Source organism: Drosophila rhopaloa, unplaced genomic scaffold (assembly GCF_018152115.1).
Source record: "Drosophila rhopaloa isolate 14029-0021.01 unplaced genomic scaffold, ASM1815211v1 contig_163, whole genome shotgun sequence".
Classification (NCBI taxonomy): domain Eukaryota; kingdom Metazoa; phylum Arthropoda; class Insecta; order Diptera; family Drosophilidae; genus Drosophila; species Drosophila rhopaloa.
The window spans coordinates 2,803,383-2,815,773 of NW_025335043.1; the positions used below are offsets into that span (position 1 = coordinate 2,803,383).

The 12,391-nt window shown below is 36.9% G+C and overlaps 1 protein-coding gene across 1 annotated transcript; it reads left to right on the forward strand.

Moving 5' to 3' along the window:
- Positions 1-1,888: 1,888 nt before the first annotated feature.
- On the forward strand, positions 1,889-6,231 carry LOC108040284 (sodium-dependent nutrient amino acid transporter 1). The gene is made up of 5 exons (XM_017117694.2): positions 1,889-2,184; positions 2,660-2,734; positions 3,663-3,990; positions 4,492-5,733; positions 5,788-6,231. Exons 2-5 carry the CDS (start codon positions 2,672-2,674, stop codon positions 6,042-6,044), a joined length of 1,890 nt encoding a protein of 629 aa, XP_016973183.1. The 5' UTR covers positions 1,889-2,184; positions 2,660-2,671; the 3' UTR covers positions 6,045-6,231.
- The last annotated feature ends 6,160 nt before the right edge of the window (positions 6,232-12,391 follow it).

Sequence of the window (12,391 nt, forward strand, 5' to 3'; positions counted from 1 at the left end):
CCAGGAAGAAACATTTGTATGTGGTAACACCTCCAGTATTTGTTAATATTTAAACTAGCATTTAGAATCTATTAACTGTTAGATTGGTTCGTTGACGTATCTTGCTGCCAGACAATCAACATAATCCGGGGCCAATTATACATTTAGATGCCTTCGAATGGATATATCAGCAACAAACTGATATTAAAGTATATCAGGCGAGTGTTTGTTTTTGTTTTGACTCCCGCTTATGCCAAACTTTCCATCTCGTTTCGGCCTCATCAAGATGCTAAAATATTCTCTAGGAGTGACAGACAACTTTTTGGCATATTCTACAGCCTTTTCGCTTTATGTGCCAGCTGTATTGCTCAGACTGAGATTCGGATTCCCATATTTCGAGGGTTGTATTTACATTAGCTGGCTATATGCCTGATGACTCGTTGACATGAACTATTAGCGGAAATCCGCGACTTTTGCCAACGACAAATCTCCAATTAAAGAGCGTGTGTGTGGCATCAAATAAAGCGTTGCGAATTATGTAAAAAAAAAGTGGTTAGGCCTAGTCGGGCGGTGCGTTTATCAAAACCACTGAGTGGTGTCACAGCGGTTTTGGGTCATTGACTTACCTAACTCCTACTCTCATTAAGTGCACACAGAAAAAATAATGTAAAAAAGTCCCACATTGTTTGATTAAGTGTTGCACATACACATATTTTATAATCTTATCAACCAGACATACATTTTATTTGATTTATACTATTTTCAGCTGTCTAAATGATTTTATCTATTTTATAAGGTGTCTTAAAAATGCGTTCTGAGGAAGTTTATTTAGAAAAGCATAGAAAACATGAACTATAAACAGAGTCACAAAAATCTCACGTTAAGATATCTAAGGTTACATTTTCTTTGGAGTCTCTGACTAAGAAATCAGAACAAATAATAGGTGCTAATAACACTCATAAAAGTAAATATTGATATGAGCCCCAATTGAATGCTCTTGAGATATGGGAAATTTGGGCAATATAGTTTTATGGGCACAATATTTTGGATGAACTAAGTGCTTCCATTTGCGATAGACGCTGCAAGAAAGTCGTGCCAGATTGATAGCGGGAAGCCCGTCATTGTTTGCAAGGTTATCATTGCGACTTGATCTTCGATAAGCGCTGGCAAAACTTCTCGTTTGTTCTCTTATCTCCATAAATCTTTTTGTTTGGGTTATATTTAACCTAAGGTAAGTACACAGCAACAGATGCGCATAAATAAAAGGCTATAACTTGATAGCATTTGATAAGCTCCGAAACAGAATAGTGTCTGTATTAGAGTAAATAAATTAATACGGATTACATCAGTTGTAAGTTTTTTAAACGTTTAAAATTAGATTGGAAGGCCTACACAAAGCTGAGTGATATATAACTTGACTGTCATCAAATGCTGTGGTAGCAATCATCTTTTAGTTGTTGATGAATATAAAAGAGAAGTGCCTAAAAGAGGGCAACAAATTTTGTAACTTAAAACCATCCAAATAATAACCAAATCCAAAAACAAACATAAATGTATTAAGAATTCAATAAATTATTTCATTTTTAATCAATTACTTCCAATTTGACAACAAGTTTTATTTGCTGGCCTTGAACTTAGCTTGTAGGTGAATTTCCAGTAACCAATATCTCAATCAAAATTTCCCTTCAAAACAAACATTGCCAAAATTAAGTTTAATCAACCATTCAGAACGACTAATCAATAAATCAATACCGCCTAACTCCGATTCGGACTTCAATCAGCTAAATTGACTGTCTGATTGAAGACCCTCCAATAAGTCGCTCTTGAGCGAAACCCGAGTTTTGAGTGGAGAGGTTCTATAAAAGGCGGGCTCCGCTCTCTGATTTACTTCATAAGCTTGTGTCCAAGGAAAGGCAGCAGACAACCGATTGAAAGTGGAATAAACAAACCTAGATAAACACCAATTCAAAGGGAAATGTGTATAGAACGGTTCTCGATCGGCGGTGTTTGCTTTTTGTAATTTTATTTCGTGCAAACAGTGAAAAATTGAAAAGTTTCGAAGAACTTTGTTTGTTTGATTTTAAAGTGTTTGTTTTAGTTTTCCTTGCTTACCGGTTATTAATTGTGCTTTTGTGTCCATGGTGCCGATTGATAACATTCTGCAAAATCACGTCTATCTCATCCAAGTCAAGAAATACTTGAAAGGTATTAGCATTGAAATATTAAAATTCTGTTTTAAAAGGTTAGTGCCTTGGCGCACAATTGGCCCCATCAATTGCCGCTGGATAAAAATTAATATACGGTTTGCTGAAATCTTAATATGTGATTGCATCAGCTGGAAAACTGGGCGATATACAGGGAAACTTCGCCAGTTTTAACTTTTTGTAACTGAAGTCGTGAATCAGTTACGATTTGGTGTCAATATGGGTTAAAAATACAAATGAAATGCATAGCCCAACTCTAAATACCATAGTAGTATAGTTTCAGTTGACAATTTAATTTAAGGAATTTCTACTGTACTGCAAACGAATCGGCTCGTGCCACAGTCCTGCAATTCAGCGTTTTAGGTTTCAATAATTCAGAGCGTTGCCGGCGCCAATTTGAATTCGAATTCGAGGAGCGTCTGGGAATGCCTGCCTCTTGTCTCTAATTTTTTTTGCCGTACTTATCTTCTTTCCAGCAACGCATTACGATGAAAGATTTGAAAACGGAGACCCAAGCGAACGGCAGTCTCCCGAAACTGGAGACCAGCAGGGTAAGTGAAACCATAGCAAATCTCTAAAGTTTCTAAAGAATTCAATGAGCGAGGACTACACTAAACTAATAATAAAAACAAGAGAGAACGCTATAGTCGGGTGCCCCGACTATCAGATACCCGTTACTCAGGTAAAGGGAGTGCGAGGGAGATGGAGATAGAAACTTTGATCACGCATAACTTTTTAACGAATGGTCCGATTTGAAAAATTTCTTCTACATTTCGATAAAACGATAAACACAATAAAACTGCATTTTTACTTTTCCGAAATATTTAAATTTTTAAAATCGTATATAAGCGATTGTGGGCGTTAAAGGGGGCGTGGCACCATTTTGAAACAAACTTGCGCTGCGTAGGAACTTCTAAAATCTACATGCAAAATGCCAATCTTCTAGCTTTTATAGTTTCCGAGATCTCAGCGTTCATACGGACAGACAGACAGACAGACGGACAGACGGACATGGCTAGATCGACTCGGCTAGTGATCCTGATCAAGAATATATATACTTTATAGGGTCGGAAACGCTTCCTTCTAGCTGTTACATACTTTTTCACGAATATAATATACCCTTTTACTCTACGAGTAACGGGTATAACAATGAAGTCAACAGTGTCATATACAATATATTTCATACCATTTTCATTAAAAGAAAAACTTTAATTGATGCGGTTGATGAACCCATCCAGACTTCGGTGGAAATAAAGATGTGACTAATTGAAGATTTATACAAGCAAGGAAATGCATTTAAGAATGAGTTTGTTAAATAAATAAATAGACAGGAAATTGTACTATACAATTTGTATGTTTAAAGATCTTAGTCAATCGAATCGTGATTTCATTTATTATTTTTAGTGATTTTATTCATGAACCCTTTTAGTTTAATATTGATATTTATCATTAAATGCTTATTCAATATTTTTTTTCCAGTGTGGCAGCAGTGGCGAGGCGCTGCTAAAGCCATCCTTTCTGCCCATGGCATTGGAATCGTCTGAACCTGCCCCGGATCAGAAGTCCCGCGACAACTGGGGCAGTTCGCTGGAGTTCCTAATGTCCTGCATCGCCCTGAGCGTGGGATTAGGCAACGTGTGGCGGTTCCCATTCACGGCCCTGGAAAACGGGGGAGGTGCCTTCCTAATTCCCTACCTTATCGTCCTGTTCGTGGTAGGAAAGCCGATTTACTACATGGAGATGCTGCTGGGACAGTTCTCCAGTCGTGGCATCGTGCAGGTCTTTGACTTTGCCCCCCTCATGAGAGGTAAGATGATAACAAAAACCTTTTTCAACTAAATTTATTTTGATATTTACGTAAGGCCATTAAATTGTTAAAACGACATGTGTATACTAGACTTTAAATTATATATTTGGAAACCTTAATTTATTATTATGACTTTTCAAAGGATATTATTACTTTAGTCAGTCTTTTTTAACACAGTACAGTCCGTATCTAGGCAAACTAGTACGCATATTAAACGAAACGGAAATCAAACCCTAACAAAATGTTGAAGCTTGCTGACAAATGTCTGATTCTGATTAGCTTAACTTAAAATCGAACAAAAACAGTTTCTTATGAGTGTTTCTTAAAGTGTTGACAATGACACCTTAGGCATCCAAAATGGTTATTACTTTAATGTGTTGGAAATGCAAAATTGTATTATGTAATATTTTCGAAGAAAATAAAAAACTAAAATAATGTGTTGCCATTACATTATACAATTATTAATAAGATGCCTTTTATATATTGCTTTGTATTTCCCAGGCGTTGGCTATGCCCAGCTATTGGCCCTCGGAGTTTTGGCCACATACTATGCCTCGGTGATGGCCTTAACATTGCGATACTTCTTCGACTCCTTCGCTTCGGAGTTGCCCTGGAGCTACTGCCGTCCGGAGTGGGGTGATGGGTGCGTGAGTGCATCCGGAGGTCAGCCTGTTCCGAGTCAGTTATCCCGAAACTTCAGTTCCTCTACGCAGCTCTACCTGCAACGCATCGTGCTGAATGAGACGGACTCGCTGGACCAGGGCATAGGCTATCCCAGTGGCAGCTTGGCCCTGATGCTGGGACTATCCTGGCTGACAGTGACGCTGATCATCATCAGGGGCGTGAAGAGTTCCGGCAAGGCGGCCTATGTCCTGGCCCTGTTCCCATACGTGGTAATGTTCATCCTGCTCGTGCGAGCCCTGACTTTGCCGGGTGCTTATGAGGGTGTGATGTACTTCCTCACTCCACAGTGGGGTAAGCTTTTGGAGCCAGAGGTATGGTACAATGCCGTGACCCAGGTGTTCTTCTCCCTGGCCGTTTGCTTTGGCGTGATCATCATGTACTCCTCGTACAACCGATTTGGGCACAATGTCTATAGGGACGCCAACATCGTGACCACTCTGGACACATTCACCTCGCTGCTCTCGGGTGTGATTATCTTTGGAATCCTGGGCAACTTGGCCCACGAGTCGGGCACCAAGGACATTGCCAGTGTGGTGAAGGCGGGTCCTGGACTGGCCTTCATCTCCTATCCGGACGCCATTGCCAAGTTCAAGATGTTGCCGCAGGTCTTCTCGCTACTCTTCTTCGTCATGCTGTTCATGCTGGGCGTGGGCAGCAATGTGGGCATGGTCAGCTGCATTATGACCGTGCTGAAGGATCAGTTCGTGAATGTCAAACTGTGGATCATCGTGGTGTGCCTCTCGTTGATTGGATTTCTTGTGGGTCTGATCTACATCACGCCCGGGGGTCAGCATATCATCACGCTGATGGACTTTCACGGCGTGACCTTCGTGTCCTTGGTGTCGGCCATCTTCGAGCTGATTGCCGTGGGCTGGATCTACGGCACCAAGCGCCTCTGCCAGGATGCCGAGTACATGCTGAACATCAAGACTTCCAACTACTACAGGATATGCTGGTCCATCGTCACTCCGCTGGTGATGGTTGTCATCCTGGTGTACAGTTTGCTCACCATGCGTCCACTCAGCTACAATGGACAGGAGTTCCCGCTGTCCTACAGAAGTAAGAAATATAGCAAGTTTATTAAAGATTACTTTCAATACGTTACCCTTTCAGTTTTCGGCTGGTGTGTTTCGGGCTTCATTATCGGCCAGCTGTTCTACTGGGCCTTTTATGCCAACTGCAAGCAGCCAAAGGGCACGCTGAAGAGCCGCATTAGCAATTCAATTAAGCCGCACTCCGATTGGGGTCCTTTGGACTCCAAAAAGCTGATGGACTACCAGATGTTCCTGCGCAACAAGGACGAGAACGATTCCAGGGACATAAATCGTCGCAGTGTTTGTTATCCAATTGCGGATCGGATATTCGGTTAAGCCAGAATTTTATATATATTTATGTAGTATATATCATGTAGTCATCTGTCATCTTTAAAGCGTATTTCCCTTTATTTTGTATTATTTCCTAGTTGGAAATTCGGAAAGACAACTTGTTTTGTTGTACTTCATATATTTTATATACATTTTTATTTATACAAAATGAAATCAAACAAAAATCAATTAACTCAAAAGTTTACTCTTAAGCAATTCCAATTGCTGCCAGCTTAAAGTTTCGGTTTTTCATTTTTGCAATGTTAGCTCTTTTGTTTTCGCATTTGGCCAGACGGCAACAAATTGCTTCGACTGGCCGAAGGTAAGACAACTTTATCTGAGAAATTTTCAATATTTAAAACTAACAATTAGCACGACTGGCCCCATCACTCTTCGCTGCATTTGTCTCAGTCTCCGAACGGACATCTCACTGCACAGACATTTATTTGAGTTTCAATTTGTTTTGCAAGTTTGACACACTTTGCATATAGTTTTGCCATCATTGTTGCTGCTTTTGCTGCTGTCCATCTGGGCATATTCATTCGCCAGTTTTGTTTGCGGCAGTTGGAAATTAATATGTCGGTTCTCCGGACCTGCAAGTGTCTTAATTAAAAGTTATTTTGGCCATTCCTTTCCTCCTCTTTGGCGGTTGGGTGGAAAAAGGCTAAATGCGTTTTAGTAAATGCACATTGAGTTGTCGAGGACACTCGTTGGGTTCGCTTGACATTTGAACTGAACGCTGACAGTGGCATTACGTATACGCCGCGTGGATATGCAGAATGAATGCACAGAGACAACGGCGAGGAAATTAAAAAAGTTACCCCCTAAATGGCTTTCGCTCTGATTTCACTGCAAAAGGTGCAAGAAACAATATCAACAAGGAAAAAACTTGCCAGCAACAAGCAACTAACAAGCATTGAAGTTTAATAAAATCCTCCTTAAAGGAGCCTCATCCTCCACCTCATCCTCATCACGGCTGCAGCTAATGAAATAACTTTGTGGCAACTTTTGCCTTGCCGGAATTTGCTTAAAGCGCAAATAAAATTGCCGAGATTGCAGCTACTCGCAATCAAAGGCGTTCGAAATATTTTAACAGCGCGGGTAAATAAACTTTTGGCTTTAAGCGCGCTGCCGCGCAAATCATTTACAATAAGCGGAAATAATTTGCCGAAAGCCCAGTGGGTCGGTGGTGCGGTGGTTCGGTGGTGCGGCGGGTGGTTTGTTGGCGGTGCGGTGCAGTGATGCACATAACCGAAAAAGAGGAAACAATTGAGGGCAATTTATTAAACGGGTGCACGGCTGGCAGCGGACAGTTGCTGGGGATCGGGGATTGGGGAATGGCTTTTGGGGCGCATCAAAACGAGTACGGAAAAAATCCACGCAAAAGGGAACATAAAAACGCAGAATATATAGAGCAATTGCGGAATGCTTTAAACTTTCATTTTCACAGACTATCAACTATGAATATTTTAATAAAACTTAATGAATTGCGCTTGGCATACCGGGAAAAGCGGTGAGCAATTTAAATTCATAATAACCTTTTTTGAGTTATGTTTAAGTTAATTAACACAATTAATTACACAATTTTTAAAATATGTGCCAAAAAAAGAGCATTAGTCATTTTTGTTTCAAACGTTAAAACATTTTGAAATGTAATTTAACTAACTAGCCGATTCCAAAGTGGCATACCTCTAAAGAATTGTGATTGGATACTCTAAAAATCTGCATTCAAAATTTTCAATTTAAAGTTGATCAAATTTTTGACCAATTTTCATGTTAGTTATTTCCAATTTTCCGATGTCTTGTAACAGAGTGACTTTAAATTGGACTTCGAGAGTCCATAATTTTACCAAATTCAAACCGATTACAAAGTGGCATACCTCTAAAGAATCGTGATTGGATACTCTAAAAATCTGCATTCAAAATTTTCAATTTAACGTTGATCAAATTTTTGACCTATTTTCATGTTAGGTATTTCTAATTTTCCGATGTCTTGTAAAAGAGTGACTTAAATTGGAATTCGAGAGTCCATTACTTCACCAAATTCAAACCGATTCCAAAGTGGTATACCTCTAAAGAATCGTGATTGGATACTCTAAAAATCTGCATTCAAAATTTTCAATTTAAAGTTGATCAAATTTTTGACCAATTTTCATGTTAGTTATTTCTAATTTTCCGATGTCTTGTAAAAGAGTGACTTAAATTGGACTTCGAGAGTCCATAACTTCACCAAATTCAAACCGATTCCAAAGTGCCATACCTCTAAAGAATTGTGATTGGATACTCTAAAAATCTGCATTCAAAATTTTCAATTTAAAGTTGATCAAATTTTTGACCCATTTTCATGTTAGGTATTTCTAATTTTCCGATGTCTTGTAAAAAAGTGACTTAAAATTGGACTTCGAGAGTCCATAACTTTACCAAATTCAAACCGATTCCAAAGTGGCATACCTCTAAAGAATTGTGATTCGATTCTCTAAAAAGCTGCATTCAAAATTTTCAATATAACGTTGATCAAATTTTTGACCCATTTTCATGTTAGGTATTTCTAATTTTCCGATGTCTTGTAAAAGAGTGACTTAAAATTGGACTTCGAGAGTCCATAACTTTACCAAATTCAAACCGATTCCAAAGTGGCATACCTCTAAAGAATTGTGATTCGATTCTCTAAAAATCTGCATTCAAAATTTTCAATTTAACGTTGATCAAATTTTTGACCCATTTTCATGTTAGGTATTTCTAATTTTCCGATGTCTTGTAAAAGAGTGACTTAAAATTGGACTTCGAGAGTCCATAACTTTACCAAATTCAAACCGATTCCAAAGTGGCATACCTCTAAAGAATTGTGATTCGATTCTCTAAAAATCTGCATTCAAAATTTTCAATTTAACGTTGATCAAATTTTTGACCTATTTTCATGTTAGGTATTTCTAATTTTCCGATGTCTTGTAAAAGAGTGACTTAAATTGGACTTCGAGAGCCCATAACTTCACCAAATTCAAACCGATTCCAAAGTGGCATACCTCTAAAGAATCGTGATTGGATACTATAAAAATCTGCATTCAAAATTTTCAATTTAACGTTGATCAAATTTTTGACCCATTTTCATGTTAGGTATTTCTAATTTTCCGATGTCTTGTAAAAGAGTGACTTAAATTGGACTTCGAGAGTCCATAACTTCACCAAATTCAAACCGATTCCAAGGTGGTATACCTCTAAAGAATCGTGATTGGATGCTCTAAAAATCTGCATTCAAAATTTTCAATATAACGTTTATCAAATTTTTGACCCATTTTCATGTTAGTTATTTCCAATTTTCCGATGTCTTGTAAAAGAGTGATTTAAAATTGGACTTCGAGAGTCCATAACTTTACCAAATTCAAACCGATTCCAAAGTGGCATACCTCTAAAGAATCGTGATTGGATACTCTAAAAATCTGCATTCAAAATTTTCAATTTAACGTTGATCAAATTTTTGACCCATTTTCATGTTAGGTATTTCTAATTTTCCGATGTCTTGTAAAAGAGTGACTTAAATTGGACTTCGAGAGTCCATAACTTATCCAAATTCAAACCGATTCCAAAGTGGCATACCTCTAAAGAATTGTGATTCGATTCTCTAAAAATCTGCATTCAAAATTTTCAATTTAACGTTGATCAAATTTTTGACCCATTTTCATGTTAGTTATTTCTAATTTTCCGATGTCTTGTAAAAGAGTGACTTAAATTGGACTTCGAGAGTCCATAACTTTACCAAATTCAAACCGATTCCAAAGTGGCATACCTCTAAAGAATTGTGATTCGATTCTCTAAAAATCTGCATTCAAAATTTTCAATTTAACGTTGATCAAATTTTTGACCCATTTTCATGTTAGTTATTTCTAATTTTCCGATGTCTTGTAAAAGAGTGACTTAAATTGGACTTCGAGAGTCCATAACTTCACCAAATTCAAACCGATTCCAAAGTGGTATACCTCTAAAGAATCGTGATTGGATACTCTAAAAATCTGCATTCAAAATTTTCAATTTAAAGTTGATCAAATTTTTGACCCATTTTCATGTTAGGTATTTCTAATTTTCCGATGTCTTGTAAAAGAGTGACTTAAAATTGGACTTCGAGAGTCCATAACTTTACCAAATTCAAACCGATTCCAAAGTGGCATACCTCTAAAGAATTGTGATTCGATTCTCTAAAAATCTGCATTCAAAATTTTCAATTTAACGTTGATCAAATTTTTGACCCATTTTCATGTTAGTTATTTCTAATTTTCCGATGTCTTGTAAAAGAGTGACTTAAATTGGACTTCGAGAGTCCATAACTTCACCAAATTCAAACCGATTCCAAAGTGGTATACCTCTAAAGAATCGTGATTGGATACTCTAAAAATCTGCATTCAAAATTTTCAATTTAAAGTTGATCAAATTTTTGACCAATTTTCATGTTAGTTATTTCCAATTTTCCGATTTCTTGTAAAAGAGTGACTTAAATTGGACTTCGAGAGTCCATAACTTATCCAAATTCAAACCGATTCCAAAGTGGCATACCTCTAAAGAATTGTGATTCGATTCTCTAAAAATCTGCATTCAAAATTTTCAATTTAACGTTGATCAAATTTTTGACCCATTTTCATGTTAGTTATTTCCATTTTTCCGATGTCTTGTAACAGAGTGACTTTAAATTGGACTTCGAGAGTCCATAATTTTACCAAATTCAAACCGATTACAGGGTGGCATACCTCTAAAGAATCGTGATTGGATACTCTAAAAATCTGCATTCAAAATTTTCAATTTAACGTTGATCAAATTTTTGACCTATTTTCATGTTAGGTATTTCTAATTTTCCGATGTCTTGTAAAAGAGTGACTTAAATTGGACTTCGAGAGTCCATAACTTCACCAAATTCAAACCGATTCCAAAGTGGCATACCTCTAAAGAATCGTGATTGGATACTCTAAAAATCTGCATTCAAAATTTTCAATTTAACGTTGATCAAATTTTTGACCCATTTTCATGTTAGGTATTTCTAATTTTCCGATGTCTTGTAAAAGAGTGACTTTAAATTGGACTTCGAGAGTCCATAATTTTACCAAATTCAAACCGATTACAGGGTGGCATACCTCTAAAGAATCGTGATTGGATACTCTAAAAATCTGCATTCAAAATTTTCAATTTAACGTTGATCAAATTTTTGACCTATTTTCATGTTAGGTATTTCTAATTTTCCGATGTCTTGTAAAAGAGTGACTTAAATTGGACTTCGAGAGTCCATAACTTCACCAAATTCAAACCGATTCCAAAGTGGCATACCTCTAAAGAATCGTGATTGGATACTCTAAAAATCTGCATTCAAAATTTTCAATTTAACGTTGATCAAATTTTTGACCCATTTTCATGTTAGGTATTTCTAATTTTCCGATGTCTTGTAAAAGAGTGACTTAAATTGGACTTCGAGAGTCCATAACTTCACCAAATTCAAACCGATTCCAAAGTGGCATACCTCTAAAGAATTGTGATTCGATTCTCTAAAAATCTGCATTCAAAATTTTCAATTTAACGTTGATCAAATTTTTGACCCATTTTCATGTTAGTTATTTCTAATTTTCCGATGTCTTGTAAAAGAGTGACTTAAATTGGACTTCGAGAGTCCATAACTTTACCAAATTCAAACCGATTCCAAAGTGGCATACCTCTAAAGAATTGTGATTCGATTCTCTAAAAATCTGCATTCAAAATTTTCAATTTAACGTTGATCAAATTTTTGACCCATTTTCATGTTAGTTATTTCTAATTTTCCGATGTCTTGTAAAAGAGTGACTTAAATTGGACTTCGAGAGTCCATAACTTCACCAAATTCAAACCGATTCCAAAGTGGTATACCTCTAAAGAATCGTGATTGGATACTCTAAAAATCTGCATTCAAAATTTTCAATTTAAAGTTGATCAAATTTTTGACCCATTTTCATGTTAGGTATTTCTAATTTTCCGATGTCTTGTAAAAGAGTGACTTAAAATTGGACTTCGAGAGTCCATAACTTTACCAAATTCAAACCGATTCCAAAGTGGCATACCTCTAAAGAATTGTGATTCGATTCTCTAAAAATCTGCATTCAAAATTTTCAATTTAACGTTGATCAAATTTTTGACCCATTTTCATGTTAGTTATTTCTAATTTTCCGATGTCTTGTAAAAGAGTGACTTAAATTGGACTTCGAGAGTCCATAACTTCACCAAATTCAAACCGATTCCAAAGTGGTATACCTCTAAAGAATCGTGATTGGATACTCTAAAAATCTGCATTCAAAATTTTCAATTTAAAGTTGATCAAATTTTTGACCAATTTTCATGTTAGTTAT

What these genes read in the sequence shown, in the direction of transcription:
- LOC108040284 (XM_017117694.2), top strand. Translation starts at nt 2,672, where the DNA reads ATGAAAGATTTGAAAACGGAGACCCAAGCGAACGGCAGTCTCCCGAAA. An exon ending in CGAAACTGGAGACCAGCAGG is followed by an intron (nt 2,735 to 3,662) that starts GTAAGTGAAACC and finishes TTTTTTTTCCAG; the next exon opens with TGTGGCAGCAGTGGCGAGGC. An exon ending in GTTCCCGCTGTCCTACAGAA is followed by an intron (nt 5,734 to 5,787) that starts GTAAGAAATATA and finishes TTACCCTTTCAG; the next exon opens with TTTTCGGCTGGTGTGTTTCG.